Source organism: Amphiprion ocellaris, chromosome 18, assembly GCF_022539595.1.
Source record: "Amphiprion ocellaris isolate individual 3 ecotype Okinawa chromosome 18, ASM2253959v1, whole genome shotgun sequence".
Taxonomy (NCBI): Eukaryota; Metazoa; Chordata; class Actinopteri; family Pomacentridae; genus Amphiprion; species Amphiprion ocellaris.
In genome coordinates this window covers 4,165,275-4,184,796 of record NC_072783.1, presented here as the reverse complement: position 1 = coordinate 4,184,796, position 19,522 = coordinate 4,165,275, and the positions used below count along the sequence as shown (strand labels likewise).

Sequence of the window (19,522 nt, the reverse complement as noted above, 5' to 3'; positions counted from 1 at the left end):
TGTGGAAATGATAAACTGAGGCTGAATGTTGTTGAAATTTTATTTATTTTTCTTAAAAATTTAAGGTTGTTCATGATGTTCTATAAAAAGATAATTCATTAAATGTGCACTTTTTACACTAAAACAAAGGAAAGATTAGGGGTTGTGGTTAGTTATAGGTTATTATGCTGTGATTTACTGGTCCGGTCCACTGGAGATCATATTGAATTTGGTCCTGAACTAAGATGAGTTTGACACTCCTGATCTAAAGGCTCTTGTTATTTATTACAGTCCATGTTTTTTCCTATATGTCACCTGCATCCCTTCTGGTGCTTCTAGAAGGTTGAAACATCTGCTGTTTTTAGTGTCTGAGCTCGGTCTGACAGGCTTCAGGTGTGTTCACCCACAGCTCTATCCTGAGGTGACCTGACGTAGCGTTCACTGCTGCTGGTTCAGCTCAGCGCTCTGAGCACACAGCAGTGGAAACGTTTCTATCAACTCAGATCAGCTCTCATCTGGACGAAGGTGGACGGACAGTCAGAGAATAATGCTCAGAGAGACTTTAGGAGAAGATTAACCCTCCTGTTGTCTTCATTTACGGGCACCAAGAAATATTGTTTCCTTGTCTGAAAAACAAAGCCAAAAAAATCAGCACAAATATTCCCCAAATTTCTGAAAATTTGCAAAACGTTCAGGAGGAAAACTCCTTCTAATTCCTTAAAAGTTTTCCTTGAAAGTTTTATTTTTTAAAAAATCCCCCAAATTTGGCAAGAAAATTCTTGAAAATTTTTTCAAAAATGAGTAAAAATCTTCCAAAAAAAGCCAAAAAATATCTAAAATGATTCCTTATATATCAGTAAAACTTCTGATATTTTCTTTAAGAACATTCACAAAAAAAATCAACCAAAATCCAGCGAATTTCACTGGATTTTGGTTGTTTGTTGTCTTTTTTGTATGACTTGTCATTTTGCTTTCTCAGTTTTGTCTTTTCGTGTTGTTTTTTGTCTCATTTATGTCGTTTTTTTTGTTGCTTTGTTTTTCGTTTTTGTCATTTTGTGTTTCCTTTTTGACTCACTTGTGTTTTTTGTCTTATTTTAATCATTTTGTGTGTTCACTTTGTTGTTTTGTGTATCGCTTTTGTCATTTTGTGTTTGTTTTTTATGTTTTTTTGTTTCTCACTTTTGTCATTTTTTGTCTTGTTTTTGTTGATTGTCCATAATTTGTCGCTTTGTAACTTTTTGTCTAATTTTTGTATCTTTTTGTTTTGTTTCATGTCATTTTCGTCATTTTGTTTTCTTGCTTTTGTCATTTTTTGTCTTGTTTGTGTCATTTTTGATCTCGTTTTTGTTGTTTGTCCATTTTTTCACTAACTTTTTTGTCAAATTTTTTGTCTCATTTTTGTTTTGTTTCACGTCATTTGTCTCACTTTTGTAATCAATTTAGTAATATTTTGTCTTGTTTTTGTTGTTTTTTGTCTTTTTTTGGTCAGACTTTTCTCATTTGTGTCATAGTTTTGTCATTTTATTTCTCGTTTTTGTCGTTTTGTGTTTCCTTTTTGACTTGTGTTTTTTGTCTTATTTTTGTCATTTTGTGTCTTGCTTTATTTGTTGTTTTATGTATCGTTTTTGTCATTTTGTGTGTCTTTTTTGTCTTACTTGTGTTGTTCGTTTATTTTTTGGTCGTTTTGTTTCTTGCTTTTGTCATTTTTTGTCTCATTTGTGTAATTTTTTGTCTCGTTTTTGTCGTTGGTGTATTTTTTTGGTCACTTTGGCAGTAAATGAATAACAATAGCAGAAAACAATGCTCTCTTATGGGACTAAACTCCCTCCAGCCTCCTCATACAGACTCTGTTGCTCTTTTTATGTGCGAACTGAAAGAAACTCACAAGTCATATGACCTGGATTTAAGCCAACAATAGAGAATCTCATCTTTTTGTGCCACTAATCGGTTCCTGCTCTGTGACACATTTAGGTGAGAGACTGAACACTTTTCCTGCTCTGCTGCTGCTGCTTTGTCCTTGTTCTGACACACAGAAAACACACACTCCCCCTGCACTGACTCATTTCTATGTCCTGCCGTCTGCAGCGCTACACACAACCCAACGGTACCTGCCGGCATGTTAATAGCTTCTCAGTGTGCTGCAGCGTTCAGCTGTGGCCGTGTTCGCCGTGGAAACAGCTCGGCATTATGGGAGCTCTGAAAGGCGAACACATCGTTCAGCGAGTCAGAGGTGCCAAACGTCCAGCTGGTGGGAGTCACTGTCTGAGGAGAACCACCACACAGGGAGGAGGGGGGACATTTGTCTGATGTTTTTGTCATTCATTTTGCCATTTTGTGGGGGTCTTTTTTGTCTCACTTGTGTTGTTTGTTAATTATTTTGGTCATTTTGTTTCTTTTTTTGTCTCGTTTTCGTTTTGTCCACTTTTGTGTCGCTTTGTAATTTTTTTGTCGTATTTTATTACTTTTTTGTTTTGTTTCATGTCGTTTGTCTCATGTTTTTGTCATTTTGTTTCTCGTTTTTTGTCGTTTTTTTGTCTCGTTTGTGCCATTTGTGTAATTTTTTGTCTTGTTTTTGTCATTTGTCCATTTTTGTCGCTTTGTAACTTTTTAGTCAAATTTTTTGACTCTTTTGTTTCATGCCATTTGTCTCATTTTTTGTCATTTTGTTTCTTGTTTCTGTCTTTTTGTGTCTCATTTTTGTAATATTTTGGCTTGTTTTTGTCTTTTTTTGTCTGACTTCTGTCATTTTTTTCTCATTTTTTGTTGTTTTGTTTCCTTTTTGTCTCACTTGTGTTTTTTGTCCTACTTTTGTCATTTTGTGTTTTGCTTTATTCGCCGTTTTGTGTATTGTTTTTGTCGTTTTGTGGGGGGTTTTTTGTCTCACTTGTGTTGTTTGTTTATTATTTGGCTGTGTTTGCCGTGGAAACAGCTCGGCATTATGGGAGCTCTGAAAGGCGAACACACCGTTCAGTCGGAGGTGCCAAACGTCCAGCCGGTGGGGGTCACTGTCTGAGGAGAACCGGACGGTTAAACGGCGCCACACAGGGAGGAGGGAGGAAATAAAGAGGAGAGAGAGGCTGAGATGAAAGCTGAGGGGAAGGTAGAAGAGAAGTTCAGAGACACAGAGAGGAAACTACTCTGAAGGAAAGACATGGAGATGGAAAAGGAAAGCATCTCCCTCAAACAAAATCCAACATTAAAATGGCTCTCTGTGGGGACTCACTCCCCCAGTTTTCTTCTTTGATCCTGCTTCCAGCCTTGACCGAGCTGCCTCCATTTCCACTCCTCTCATATATTTATGCCCTCGGATGCAACAGACAGAAGCTCGTAGATATGCTCGCATTGGCTTTGTGGAGCAGAAAAATATACAGTTTTACCGAGCCGCATCAAATCTGAGCGATATTAGCATCTGTAAATAGCAATTTTTCCACATTATCGGCTTCTGCAACCCTTGATTACTGCAGCTAACCGGCCAACACAAACACATCTCCCGTAGAGAGAACAATCATCTGTTACTTCAAATCCTCAGAGGATCCCCAGAATACGATTCGCAGTATTCGCAGACGGCACCGGCTCCGGGATTTGATCGGGTTATGAATGTTTGTAAATGGATGAGGCCCTGCTCTTTTCTAAACTCGGCGTAGGAAACCCCGCTGAGATGCTGCAAAGCTCCAGCTGTTGTGCGGCATGTTAAATAGAGGACGCATCAGACGGTTGCAAATATTATTATTTCCTCTTTGAAGCTATATTTACTGTACTATACAACACGGTTACCCCATGGGGCAGGAAATTATAGACAGATGTACATTTTAAGGCTAAAAAACCTGTCATTTTCTCAGATAAAGGGCATCAAATTGCTCATAAAAGATGCTTTTTTTCAAGACAAAACTGATTTTGTTGTAGATCAGATCAGAAGAAAGCTAGATGAATAAGAAATCAAATCTTGGCACATTTTAGGAGATTAAATCCCTTTTTCAGACATCTAACTGTTGGAGTAAAAGTTTTTGGTAACTGTCTATAAAAGAAGCCTGAAAAGCAATGTGCCTGGAACCCTTTCAAATGTCCACCAGGGGGCAGACTTCTTTTAGCTGTTGATTGCATTGAAGTCTAAGAGAAAATGACCCAACTTCTCCCTTGATTTACTGCTTCAATAACCATTTTCCTGATGACTTCATGGTCTTAACTGCTCGTTTCAAATCTCCTTTAATACAGTATGATGTTAATTTTGTAAATTATGGTCCCAAGTCAGCTTTCCAAAAAAAATGAAAAATAAAAAATTGAAAGAATAAAAGAAGAAGAAGAAAATAGAAGCTATTGCATATACAAATATACAATATAAGAATAAAATAAGTGCACGTTAATTTAAAAATAAGAGCACTCAAATGTGGAAATAATAAATACCCTGAGTAGGTACTGAACATATTATATACTCACTTGCTGGATAGATTTAGGCACCAAAATGACATGGTTAAATATTGCACTTTGCTAGGCACTTTTACATGTTAGAAAGTTGGTTAAGGATGAGGAAAAACATCATGTTTTGGGTTAGAATACAACTTTTCACAACATGTTTGAAGCTTTTCTTTCATTTTCTGGGTTACCAGGGTGACATCATTTAATATATGATTGGCTGGCAGCAAAGGAGTTTAATAAAACGTTAAAATAAATAACAACAAGAAAAGCACTCGGCGAGAACAGTACTCCGCCAAGGCTGCTCAGTCTTTGAATCATTTCCGACGGATAAAATCTTTAATAAAAACTGACTCTACGCTGAGCACAGGTGTGTGTTCTGCATGTGTACGTTATGTACGGATATCGAATCACGTGACCTAAATATGTAGCAGGCAGCAGGAATTGATGGAACTCAGAAACACTCACAAACTTCTGATGTCCACATTTTCAACATTTTTGGGAAATCTTTGAACATTTTTTGGTGGAAAAAAAGAAATGTTACAAATGTTTCTTAAGATCTTTCATGAAAAAAATCAACCAAATTTCAGTGAAATTTGCTGGATTTTGGTTGATTTTTATGTGAATGTTCTTCAAGAAAATAGAAGTTTTACTGATATATATGGAGTCACTTTAGATATTTTTAGGATTTTTTTTGGAAGACTTTTACAGATTTTTTTGAAAATATTTACAAGAATTTTCTTGCCAAATATGTTTTGTTTTTGTTTTTTGTTTTTTTAAATAAAACTTTTAAGGGAGACTTTTAAGGAATTACTGGAATTTTCTTCCTGAAGGTTTTGCAAATTTTCAGAAATTTGGAGAATTTTTTTGCTGAATTTTTGGATTTTTTTTTCAGACAAGGAAATGATCATTTTTGGTGCCCGTAAATGAAGAGAACAGGAGGGTTAAACATGACATAAGAGCTGCGATATGAAAGCTTCTTTTCATGCTTTATTAGACAGAGTGGCTGGAAAATAATGACAAGAAGGAAGACGAACATTCTTGATCTTTTCCAGTTGCGTCAGAGATGAATTGAGTTTTCTTCGTAGCTTCATTAATGAGCGTCATGTGACGGACGCTCCTCCTGCTCTGGACCCGTCCAACGCTACATTTACTATTAATGTCACCGCTTGTAATGCAGAATGTAGAACTGTGTCTGTTGCATACAAGTTAATGAGATTAAGAGTCACAACAGCTGCTCTGTTAGCTTCCACTAAACACTAATGTCAGCATGTCAACAGGCTGATGTTGAGCTTTTTATCTGTTTTAATATTTTAGTTTCTCCTCAAAGCGGCACTCAGCACAAGTACAGATGGAGCTGATGGTAATGTGGTTAGTTTTGGAGATATTAGTGGACTGATTTTGACTTGATGAAGGCTGTAAATTAAAAATAACAGAGATTTGATTTCAATTAATCCAAAGGGAACATAAATGTTTGAACAAAATGTCACAGTAATCCATCGCAAAACTGTTAAGAATGTCAAACTCAAGGATGCAGAAAGGATGAAAAAAAGGAAAATTCAGTTGTTCATTAACATGATTGGCCATCCATGTATTAGTTCCACAGCTACACAAAGTATTCATGCATCTAATGTGGCAAAACATCAGACTGTAACTCTGATTTCATGTTGAATACAAAACATTTTTTAAACCAGTACTGCATTAGCAAAAGCTGAAAATTACGATGGTTTGATTCAGTAGGTCATTTTGTGATCTTTAGGGAAGAAAAACCAATCAAAACTAATTTTAAATATTGCGCATACAGTAAAAAGAAAAGCTTAAAATAAAAATAATAAAATAAAAATAATAATATCCACATTAAAAATCAGTATTTTTTCCAAATGGTAGATAATTCTTTTACAATGTGTGATCATAAACATATACATTTTTTTACTGTATTTAAATGTACAATGTACAAAAATGTCATTACTTTAAATATATTTACCATTTTTGAAGAAACACATTTATGATTTGAAAACAAGAATATAAATAATTTTACACATTTTTCCTGTTTTGTATAATTTAGTAAAATCACAGATTATTAATTTATATGTAACAGCAAATAATTCTTTTTTGTGTGACCATAAAAATACACTTTTTATTTTTTTTTACCATATTTAAATGTACAACGTGCAAAAATGTCATTACTTTAAACATATTTGTCATTATTTCTGAAAAAGCAAATATGTACATTTAGGATTTAAAAACAGTAATATACATAATTTTACATATTTCCCCTCTTTTGGATAATATTTAGTAAAATCAGATTATTAATTTATACGCATTAACAGCAAAACAAAAAAAAATTAAAATGGTCTAAACAGTAAATAATGTCCACATCAAGAATCTGTATTTTTTCCAAACAGTAAATAATTATTTTACAATGTATGACCATAAAAATACACTTAAACTGTATTAAATGTACAATGTGCATCATTATTTTAAACACATTTGCCATTATTTTTGAAGAAATAATGTATACATTTCAGATGTAAAAAATTATGAATAATTTTACAGATTTTCCCTTTTTTATATATTTTGTAAAATCACAGACTATTAATTTACATGTTAACAAAAAAATAGAAAAAAATGGACGAAAAAAATGGCCCAAACTGTAAATGTCCACATCAAATCTGTATTTTTTCCAAATGTTAAATTATTCTTTTTCAATGTGTGACCATAAAAATTGATAACTTTTTTTTTACTGTATTTAAAGGTATAATGTGCAAAAATATCATTACTTTAAACATATTTGCCATTATTTTTGAAGAAACATGTACATTTAGGATTTAAAAACAAGAATATAAATAATTTTACAGATTTTTCCTGTTTTGTATAATATTTAGTAAAATCACGGATCATTACTTGATGTAATTAGTTCTTTTACAGTATATGATTGTAAACTGCCACTTGTTTTGTATTGTATTCAAATCAACAAAAATATTAATGTTTTACAGATATTTTTTACTATTTTTGCAGATTGTGAATGAACACTGTTCCACTGTTTTATAACATATTTTTTCTGGCACACTCGCTGCCAGATTGTTACCATTTTTCCAGGATTTTCTTTCAGTGCTGGGCTTCCCTAAAACTTTTCAGAAATGAGGCATCAGCTGTCAGGGCTTAAGAAAATGAACTATTTCACATATCGAATTCTGAAGCGTGGAGGTCATTATTTACTAAACTCACCATGAAACTGGGAGCCTTTTAGAGCTGAAATTTGAAATAGGTAAATCACAAACGCTGTAATTAAGGATACATGAGGTTTGGCTATTAAATAATGAGACTAATGCAGTTTGATTTGTTTAGATTTCGATAATTATTTTACTTTCCCATTGATCAGTACACAATATGTGGTTCTGGCTGTAGTTTAAGTGACATAAGCTCAGTCTCACTATTTAAAAGTCACACTTTACAGCACGTCTGACCCACAGTTTAAACTGTCTTCTCGGTGTGTTTATAAATTCATGGCGTCCTCACTTGCGTGACGCTCACACTTTTAACGACGTCTCATCTAATCATGCTCCATCATGTTTTAAATCTGACATGGTGAATATTGACTTTGAAAATCAAATCACAAATGGAATATCTGAGAAAAAATAAATCAGAATTACATATTTTCTGCAAATAATTCAGTCCTAGACTCTTACAGTCTGCTGTTGTTGCACCATTTTGTGTAATTTTGTGATATTTCTTTCTCAAATTATTGCTTTTAAGCATACAAACCACCATATATAACCTTGTGTTGCATGAACCTTTGATTCATGCTTGAGGAAAATATCAGATTTAGTCAAATTGTTCTACAAAAAATATCAGATGCAGTTCATCTGTCTAGACTCTGCAGATCGACAGGATCACGTACGGTGACACAGAGGCAGGAAAGTGTTGCTTTAATCTCTGGAGAGGCAGAAAAAGGGCGACAAAGAGGGAGGATGGGGAGGAAGTCTCAGTGGAGCAGAGTTTGCCACGTGGGCTGCAGGTAATGTATGACTTCTGCTGGTAATCGCTGTCATGAAGCGGGGGAGAAGCTTCCACCTTCAGGTCTGAAGTCCAGAGAGGCCCAGAGAGCCTCGGCAAATGAGCCCTGAGGTCCAGGAGATGGAGTGGATGGAGCTGGATGAGGGATATTGTGGGTCGTGGAGCCGAGGAGGAAGGGAGGGATGGGGGAGGAGAAGCTTAGTGGGAGCAGTGGGAGGCTGTATGTGTGATAAATGTCTGCATTGTCTTTACCAGGGCATGTAAGACATGAAGACCAGGCATGTTCTTACACTATTTTCCATGCAAATTGCTAACATATACTAGCACAGAGACAGCTATTTTTGCTATTTAAGCCTAGAAGGCAGGAAAATGGTATATTTTATGTAAATATGGCCACGGAATTCCACATGGTGCAGCTTTAGTTTGGTATCCCTTCCCTTATAGAGCATGTGTTGGCATAGTTTATCTTGCATAATGTTTACGTGACACTCTGTGATCCCACCTGCAGCTGTTTACGTGTTTTTGTGGGTTTGGACCATCTTGGTGAGGTCGGGGTTGGAAAATATGTTCTGGCTGCTTCATCCGGAAATAAATGGACGCATAAATAAACACAAATCTGCTGCAGCTCTTCCTGATTTTGACATTTTTTTCTTATTATTTGAGGATTATTTTAACAGTGAGTGCAAAAAACGGAGGGCAATTAAATGACGGCACAGCTGTAGAAGCTTTAATTGGATAAAGCCAGCATCATGGTGTCTTAGATCTCATCCAAGGCCTGATATCTAAATGAAAAAAAATTATCTGGTCCTCCAAAGTGACATAGACAACTGTTCTAACCTTGGATAAATTTGGCATCATGGTTAAAGCTGTCTGTATTTTTTTTTTTTTTTGCCACTTGAGGGCAGGAAAATGACACATTTCCCTACTTAAATATCAATAAACGTGACAACGCTAATATTTATTTGACTTTATGTCCATCTGATGAATGCAAGATGACGTTCACGCTCACTTTTAGCTCCATTTTGGTCTCTACCTCCAACTCCTGAGAAAAATATCTGGCTTTTTGGGTCCTGAATGTTCTTTTTGACGCGGAACTGATGGGTTTTTGCAGTATTTTATGTAAAAAGGATGCTGTGACATACTGAGCTCTCTTGAATAACTAATGATAATGAAAAAAAAAGAATCTAATAAGCTGCTCGTTGTAGCTCTGATCCCAAAGGAGAATAATACAAAAGGCTGAGAATGTGCATGAAGAGTTGGTGTGGATCTAACAGCAGGGACTAGCAGTGGTGGGTTTTTTACTGGCCAGTCAACAAAGCATTTAATTTTACTGAGGATTACTTACTTGTCACGCCTAAATGAAAAATCTGCCTGATTTTATTCCGACATGGCATCAGCATCAACCGTGTTTACAGCTGGATATTATATTCGATGGGATAATGCACCCAGAGCACCGTAAGTTAGCAAATAAAAGTAAACACCATTACCAGAGTGTAATAACAGCAATAAAGAGGATAAAGGACATAGAAACATCCAAAAAAAAAGGACACATTTTGTGATTCACTATGGTTTCTATTAAGGCAAATAGTAAAAAGGATGACTCAGCTAAAGCAGCACGTAGAAATGTCACTAACATATGCAGCACTCAGCCGGTACACAAAATATCAAAAGCTAAAATAGAACGGCAGTGAGTCAATCTGACAGTCCAGCTGCAGACTATAGAAACAGACTTAATGATGCTGATCTGTGATGCAGAATGTGATTGGAGTAAAGATACACGTCCACAGGATCTGTCAGTTTCTCACATCCCATTCATTATCTACGTGAAATGCACCATGTTGCATGCGGTTGCGTTGTGGTGCGTCGTCCTGGAGCTCGTTTGCATAAAGTAGATTTGACTTCTAATCTATGCAAATTCAGTGTGAGAACGGAGGCACAATGCCTTATGAAACTTTCCTAAAACTAGTCATTGTTGAACTAAAATGAGAACAGATTCAGAAGCTGCACAGCCTAATTCTCGCCTCAAATGCTTTAAGAAATCATTTTCGCTAAACTGTTTTCATAATGGGATGGTTAGCGCTTTCGCCTTGCAGCTAGAAGATCCCCGGTTCACGTCCCGGCTTTCCCGGGATCTTTCTGCATGGAGTTTGCATGTTCTCCCTGTGCATGCGTGGGTTTTCTCCTGTTACTCCGGCTTCCTCCCACAGTTCAAAAACATGCTGAGGTTAATTGGTAACTCTAATTACTCCGCCAAGGAACGCAGCGGAGTTATGTGACGATCGCCCCATGTTTGTCTGTTTATCTGTCTGTCTGTTAGCAACATTACTCAAAAACGGACTAACAGATTTGGATGAAATTTTCAGGGAACGTCAGAAATGATACAAGGACCAAGTGATTAGATTTTAGCAGCGATGTAGCTTATAGTCTGGATCCATGGATTTGTTAAAGATTTCTGTATCATTGCAAGATAGCGGCACGGTGTCACTGTAACCATGACAACAAGTGAACACTACATCAGCTGTCTGCTGATGATCACATGTTTGCGATCCTTCTATAAATCCACCACTGCAGACTTATCAGGACTTATCTGTCAGAAATGATACAAGGAACAACTGATTAAATTGTGGGGGTGTTTCTGAGTCCCATCAATTCCTGCCACCTGCTACATATTTAGGTCACATGATTCTGTGTCCGTACATAACGTACACATGCAGAACACACGCCTGTGCTCAGCGCAAAGTCATTGTGTTTGTGGGTACATCTATATTAAATGGACACATTTTATGGTGCCATGATTTCTGATCATCAACAACTAATTAAACACTTGCTGCATTTCTGACAATGCCATATGGGGGAATGAGCAGCCTTGGGGGAGGACTGCCCTGTGATAGATTGTTACCTATCCAGGGTGTCCCCTGCATTCACCTTAAGTCAGCAGGGATAGAGTCCAGCCAACTGCGACCCTAATGAGGATTAAGCGGTGAATAAATAATGGACGGATGTTTTCATAATAATAAAGAATGTTTGTGACAGAGCAGCCATGTTGGTCCGATGTTTCTACAGGACTGAAAGTCTAAAGGTTGTCATGTGACCTCCTAGTGGTCCACTAAATTGGCCATTTTGCAAAAAATTTTGATGCTTGCTTAATGTGGTTTTTGACATTTTCAAAAAGACAAGCGTTGATGAGCTTCATGGGAGGTGGAAAATAAAATAAGTTTCTTTTATTGTCTTCACCTCCATCCAGCATGAACGCCCAATCTCCGCACAATTGCATCCCTATTCAACCAATTTTTCATTTCGAAACTAATGTATTCTCTCTCCTATGAGTTTGGAGGACATGTTTCCAGTTTGAAACAGCCATAAAGTCCATGTACAGAGACCAGGGTCTGCATCCAGTGTGGGCCTGTTACTCATTTCTGCTCATTTACTGCCAGTTTTCACCCATTTGTTAGGTTTTGGTACACCATTATTTGTATAAAAATGTGATTTTGTGAAGAAATGTCAGCTGACAGGAGAGAAAAACTAGAAAATTTCAAATAGAAAGCAATTTTTGATGACCTTTCAGCAGAGATGGGCAAAGTTTTGTTTGTTTCTTATCTTTTTTTAGGGTTTTTTTTTAGCGCTTGACAAACAACTGGTTTTAGCTTCTTCTACTTTGTTTATTACAACCATGTAGCTCACATCGCCACCTCCTGGTCACTCTATGCAGCCTGGTTTATTTGCTGCAAAGCAGTTCATGAAAACAACCCAGTAATTGTGTGGAAACAAGGTGACAGGGACAGACTTTCTAATGCAGAAACACTGGTTGTGACCCATGAAAATGCTGTCACACTTCGCAGATTTTTATAGTAGCACTCTCAAGCCCTTTGCAGGTTTTATTTCCAACAAAACGACAAAAACAAGACAAAATATTACAAAAATCAGACACAACGACAAAAACAAGAAACAAAATGACAAAATGAGACACAAAATGACAATATTTGCTCGTACCAACAGTTCCTCTATGTTGCTTTGGATATTCTTCCTGGAGCTATTTAAAACCACTTCCTCCCTCCCAGCTATTCTTTTAGCATAAAGTAAACAGTTAAAAATCTCCCCTCCTGCTATATGGCACACAGTGATATGATTTTAGAGTGTTTGCCGGAGAAAATGGCAGCAGACTTGACAGCATGATGTCAACACAGTGCACATCACGGGACCTTAACGTCTCCGTCTCCATCAAACAGGCGATTTTTCACCTCACGTGCATTCTGGGTGTTGTTTTTTGGCTCCGTGTGCACAGACGCTGTGTGTTTGCGTGCGTCGCTGTAAGTGTGGGAGTGCTTTTGGATCATCCTGTTAGACCAGCGAGGAAAAAGAGCCGTAGATTGGCTGAGGCTTTATTCCCCTCTCAGTTGAAACACAAGAAAAATAGCACCGTGGAGGAAGGGAGCAGATGAAAATAGCTCACTAGGCAAACGCTGACTCACAAGGCAACGCTGGGAGTCAGGGAGGCATCCATTCCAGTGTACATCAAATCAACTGGCTGTTGTGTAACTCCTTCACTGGCCGTAAATTAAAGCGCTCTCGTATGACTTTTGTGCACATGTCCCCTCCGTGGCTGAATGTAAAAAAGGGCTGGTGACATCACAGGTGCCGTTTATCACTTGTGACAGCGTTGCCCAGAGTGTGGAGGAGGAGCTGCTAGCCTGGTCAGCTAACTACCGGCTCATTCATCACGCCACTCAAGGAGCGCCGGCTTGTCAAAGCTCATGTTTTTTTTAAGTACTGTGAAATGGAACAAGAGCACGAACCCAACTCATATGGAAATCAGGCTTTGATTAACATATCAGCTACAGAACACGCGCTGGTTAGTCGTGCACCCACAGGGGAACTCTCACCGATAATTATTATGTATTTAATGCAAAAGAGAAGCCGCGAAAGGAAGATAATGGTTTAAACTTCTCAAGGCTATCGGGTTTATCAACTACATTTACATGCACTTGAGCATTTTCCTAATAATCAGGGTTTAGGAATATCCTCGTTAGGTGTTTGCACACTTAAACCCTGGTTGGGCCCAGTTGTTGGAAACTGCATTATTAAAAAAGCCTTTTTCCATGTTTGTGCTCTCTAGTTGGAACAGATACATTTGCCTCATTAACTTAAAATAATGAAGTTAATAAGATAAAATATGTCACACGTTACAGCAGCTAAATACACATGAGACCTAGTAAGAAACAAGACAAAACATACAAAAGCAGAATAAAGATATCAATATTATAGACAAGGTACACCTTTCATGTGAACAAAGCTTTCAACCCCAAAACCACGTTACCTATTTTCAAGCATGGCGGTGGTATTATCATGCTTTATGAAGAACAAAAAAGGAAGATCCTGACCACAATCATGAGGGAAAACCTAAAATCATCAGCCAGAAGGTTGGATCTTGGACACAGCTGGGTGTTTCAACAAGACAACGACCCCAAACACACAACAAAAGTGGTGGAGAAATGGTTAAATCAGTCTAGAATTAAGGTTTTATATTGGTCTTCTCAAAGCCCTGACTTAAACCCCACAAATGAAGGAACCAGTCTGTATCAGAATGACAACAAATTTAGTTAAATTGCACCAATTCTGTGAAGAGAAGGGTCAAATATCCAACTAGACGCTTGTGGACAGAAACCAAAATCACCTAGCTTAGGTTAAAACAGCAAAAGGGCCATTAACCAAATATTACTACAAGTATCTATCTAGATGCCTAAAAGCTAATTCTTACAGACATTGTGGGATATCAAATCTAGCAGAAAACACAAAAAAAGTGTAATATATCATTAAGACAACAAGAAAAACATGTTAGAAATCATGTCTACCACTTCAGAGAATCTTTTTCTTCATGTTCTATGTCTTTTAAATGCCGTAATGCAGCCAAGTTACAGCTGAAACACCCACAAGAAGGGTCAGATATACAACTAGAAGCTTGTAGATGGAAACCAAAAGCACCTAGCTTATGTTAAAAAGGCAAAAGGGTCATTAACTAAACATTAGCATTGCTGTATGCATATTTTTGACCCATCAGGTCCAGTCCTATCTTCAGAAGACCTAAAATAAATATCTAAAAGAACCAAATTCATGGTGGCTTTTTGGGACAAACACGGATGGGTTTCAATGACGAATTTTCTAGAAAATTACCAATATGAATGTTCTAGAAAATTCATAATTATAGGAGTCACTGGGAACAGAAGACTGCCATGATATAAGTGGTCTTTACAAATGTAAGTAAACTTCTGTTCACAACTGTACAGATTTGCCATTACTGATAAATATACCCAAACTACAGACCAGACAACGTGTAGAATGTTAATTATAAGTTATGAAGAGTAACAGTGCTACTTTATGTTGCTGCACTTGAGGTTATTTTGAGAGAAAAACCGTGTTACTTGTGAGCAACATATAATTAATCTCATCTGTTGCTCATCTCTAACTGTATGTGTGCATTTAATACCAGTGTAGAAAGAACAAAGGAAGCAATTAAAAGAAACTAGAAACACAAAGAATGTCAGAGATGCTGTAACTTGCTGCCATTCAGATAACACGTGCAAAAAAAAAAAAAAAAAATCACGGTTTTCATGGAACATAAAGTTGTATGTGTCTGACTCTGTTAATTACACGGAGAAGCTAAAAACAGCATCGTGTGTCCAGGCAGATACAAACCAAGGCGCTGAGGTTTCTTAACTCCAAGGACAGATTATGAGACAATGAGCCCCTGGGCACCGACATTTAAAAAGACCTCCTACACAAGAACAGGACAGAACTGACTGAAAGGCAACAAATCAGTGCAGTGTCTGTCTGTTTCTCTTTGCATCATTGATGGTTGCTTTCTATCTGTTGATAGTGCTTGTTTTGTGTCTCTTTGGTCATAGTTTCTGTCTCTTTGCAGTTATTTTGCTATTTGTGGTTGTTTGTGTGTGTTTGTAGTCATGTTTTGCATGTCTTTGTTCTAGCTTTTAGTCTCTTTGTGGTTAGTTCTCATTCATTCGTGGTAATTTTGAAGCAGTTTTGACTTTCTTTCTTTTTACACAGTCTGTATCTATAGTCATTTTGAGGTCCAGGTGTAAAAAGATGAGAATGATGCTGCATCGAAAAAATTTGGAACATCAGAAAAAAGTATTTTTTTTCTTAAGTAATTTGACATTTTTACATTTCTCTACAGCATCTCTGAACTCTGTCTGCCACCTACTTAACCAACACATAGGTGACATACCTCCATTTAACAATCTATGGATCAAAGTTAATAATCAGTTTGTAGACATTTACAACTATTCTTTTCTGTCTTTGCTGTTTTGTGTCTATTTGCAGCCGTTTGATTGACTTTGTGGCAAGAAATGCTAACTATAATTTCAAACAGAGCCTCGAGACCAAGAGCCACTTAACCATTCGAGTCTCTGGGTCTGTAATTCAGCCAAACTCAAAGACAATCCCATGTTGCTACAGATGATCATAAACCAAGATAGACTTTAGCTATTTTCAGATTCAATAGAAATTCTCCACATTAATTGTGCAAATTTGAAGGAGCTGCTGCAACATCTGGGATGCCTCAAGGATAAGCAATGGAGCCACATTAGTTTTTTCATTTGCATTTTGCACTGTGTATTATATTAACACAAAAAACCATAACACAGAGCAAGATAAAAGGCAGCATTTACTTTAACTCTATTTCCAACACACCAAAATAGAAGATTATAGCAATAAACATTAAAACTTCAACACTCAGGGTGCCGTTAGAAAAATAAGTTATGCCGCAGGTAATGAGAGAACATATCACAGCTGGCTGTCATATTTACAAGTTTTCAAGGCGCACAACGGTAAGAAATATTATATAAAGATTTTTAAAACGGAAGTGATGGAAAGATTTTAAATAGACTCAAACAAACGCTGATTCATCTGAGCCCTCAGGAGACTCCAAGTCTGCGTGAACACGGCTCAGTGCCATGAAAAGGAGAAGCTGAATGGAGGGAGGGCGAGGCGGTGAGTGCAAAAATATTTGGGAAGCACAGTTAGAATGTTGTTAAATAAAAAGTCATGTCTTCTGGCAAAAATGTGAGTGTGCAGCTATTCGTTGGTGCGACAGATGAGTTGAAAATACATGCAGGATGCTTTCATGTGCACCCAGATGACACTGACTGTGTGTGTATGAGCTCAAAACCTATCGGCGTTTCCATTTCTGTCGGTTATCTCCCTTGTTTTCTTGGGTTTTAATGAACTGCAGTCATAAACAGGTTAAAAGCAGTTCTTTGCTCAGTTCAACAATGTTTTAAAATCATTTTGCATCTCTTTTGTATCCTCTACACCACGTCTTTCCTTTAAAGTTGCCTCCTTTCAGAACAAAACTTTTGAATCTGGACACAAAACGTTGAATAATCAAGTCTGTTGTTTTTTGCAAATATTACATCCAGAATATGACCAAAACTGTGGGTTAACAAGACGATTCACTTTCTGCACACCTGAGGCAAAAATCTGACTGTCTCTCCTCTTGTGTCTCTCTTTTCTTGGGTTGTAATGAACTGGAGTCATAAGTAAACAGCTTAAAGGTAATTCTTTGCTCATTTTGTGTGTCTCTTTGCATCCTCTATACTGAGTCTTTCACCCTGCCTCTGAACTTTGCCTTTTCTCTGAACAATACTTTCAAATGCTGACACAAAAAGATGAATAATCAGGTTGCTCTTTGTTTACTATAAAAGTTCTGATCAAACCAGCTTAAAGAAACTTTGGGTTAACTGGGAGATTCACCTTCTGCAGGTTTGAGGCTGTAAAACCCTAAAATCTGAGCGTCCCTCCTCCTGTCTCTCTTTGCTTTTCAATATTTTACATCGTGTGTTCCACCAGTCCGACTTGCTCTCAGACGAAAAGCTGCTTTGTTCTTTTTTGTTTTGTTTTTCTTGCCGCCGACCGCCTGATGCTTTTAGGATTTGCACCGATCCCCGACCCCTCGCTAAGAATTATGAAACGGCGTTATTTTTGGCAGCTACATTTAACTGAATGGAGGCAATCTGGCGTTTTAATAATTAATAAGCAAACAACCGTCTGTGTCCCTGCAGGTTGAGGCTCGGAGCGATGCAGTCTCTGTTCGGCGGAGGCGAGCTGGGGCTGCTGGGAGGAGGCGGCGGCGACGGCGGCGGCGGCCTGAAGGAGGATGGCTGCGGCAGCGTGGTGTGGCGGTCCTCGCCGCTGCCCCCTGACGACGTCTACTCGGCCTCCCACTTTGCCCTCATCACCGCCTATCAGGACATCAAGACGAGGCTGGCCTGCCTGGAGCGCGAGAACACCAGCATCAAGAGGAAACTCAAGATCTATGAGATCAAGGTGAAGAGGTGTTTTCACTTCAAAGCCGCGTCACAGAGTCCGATATTAGAGCGCTTTAGAAAAACTCATCATCGCGGTTGTTTTCGACCACGATGGAATCACACAGGAGGACTCTTGCACTGACAAAGATGAGGAGGCTGGTTTGTCTTTTTTTAATGATTTATTGTGAGTCTTTGAAAAGGAGACAGAGTCGTCCACTCTCTCTTAATGTTTTCCATTTTTATTGAAGCACTGAGATTGTACACAAAGATGAAAGCAGAGAAAGCTTTGGTGGGCTTTGATCCAGGACTAGCAGGAAAACAAACACAAATCTAAAAGGAGGAAATCATTCTGCTCTGGATAGTATGAGGCACAGAGCTATATGTTAACTCAGACAAAAAAAGGTTATAAATGCAAGGAGGCCTGAGGTGAAAAGCTCATCTTAGTTAATGCAACTACTGTAAAAACAACCACAAAACCCATTTACACCGAGTACTAACGTGTGTGTGTAAAGAATCTGGCTTTAGGGTTAGCAAGAGTTTATGTGATGTTGATTTTTTTTTTTTTTTTAATGAGGGAACTGGTCAGTTGTCAGCTTTACCAGGCTTGTTTGAGACAGCAGGGAGGAACAAATTCAATGAATCCATCACTAAATAATTAGACAAACCTTTCCATAAAATCTCCAAAAGCTATAAAAAAGTAATAATTTCTGATATCCCAGAGACATAAAAATGAATAGCATGTTTTGTTTGACCAACAGTCCAATAAATGACAAAACAAGCAGCAAATACTAATTCTCGAGGAAGTTGGAGTCTGAGAATTCTTGGGATTTTGTCCACAGAAATGACTAAACCCATTAATTGGTTATCTAAATAATTAACCAACAGTCAACCAGCCATTGAAGCTGCTGTCGCCAAAAATCCCAGGTACTTGAACTTTCTGAGAACCAATGTGTATGTACTTGAGAAAAAAGTTCTTCTAGAACATAGGCTTTTGGATGGATAGATGGAAAGCAATAGAAAACAAAGCCTGAACTTTAACCGTAGACGGCAAAGATAGACATAGGCACCATGACGCCACCCACTGGTTTCTAGACACCATTTTCAGACCTCTAGTTTGGAAGTTTGTCTGTTTCATCTTTGAGCCAAAGGACACTATGGACGCCCATAAGATAGACAATGTTGTAACAGACATCCAGACAGTGAGGATATCCTTTCAGAGCTTTCATGAGATGTTCCCCTAAGGTATTCTTAAGAGCCGCATTAGAAATAATGAATCATTCTTCAATTTATGCTCGTTTGCTGTGGTTCTTGACTTCTCCCAAAAAGAGCTAACCTATATAGTGGGAATGGAAATGTGTTTTTTTTTTTTTTTTATTAAGCTGTGATGTAGCGAAAATTTAACTCGCATAACTGATCAGCTGTTTCCACTTCGTGTATTGCATTCATGTCCAATAACAGCTGACCTTAAGAAATAATTGTGACTTGCCCAACTGAAAAACATTCCTGAAGACTTTTCTCCATTTTTCTCTCACAGAAGCCCAAAGTTTTGAATCTTTCTTCTTCTTCGTCAAAGTTTTCTAGCTGCTGGGAAATAACTAGATTTGTTTTCAACTTCTTCTACAGTGTTTACTACGATCATGCAGAGTACAGCCTGTAGCACAACCTTCTAATGACACACGAAAACCTAGTTTATTTGCAAATTTGCATTTTCTTCCAACATTTCAAATGTCCACTTCAAACTCACTTAACAGCTGAATGGAGACTGGCGCCCCGAACTTGAAGTAAATTCAGTCATG

At 37.6% G+C, this 19,522-nt stretch overlaps 1 protein-coding gene across 1 annotated transcript in view; it reads left to right on the top strand.

Annotated features, from left to right (window-relative positions):
- tbkbp1 (TBK1 binding protein 1) overlaps positions 1–19,522 on the top strand; it is a 111,581-nt gene that overhangs the window by 43,940 nt on the left and 48,119 nt on the right. The window contains exon 2 of the mRNA XM_023288918.3: positions 17,481–17,745. Coding sequence (XP_023144686.2) covers positions 17,497–17,745 — 249 coding nt within the window. The 5' untranslated portion in view covers positions 17,481–17,496. The remainder of the gene's footprint in view (positions 1–17,480; positions 17,746–19,522) is intronic.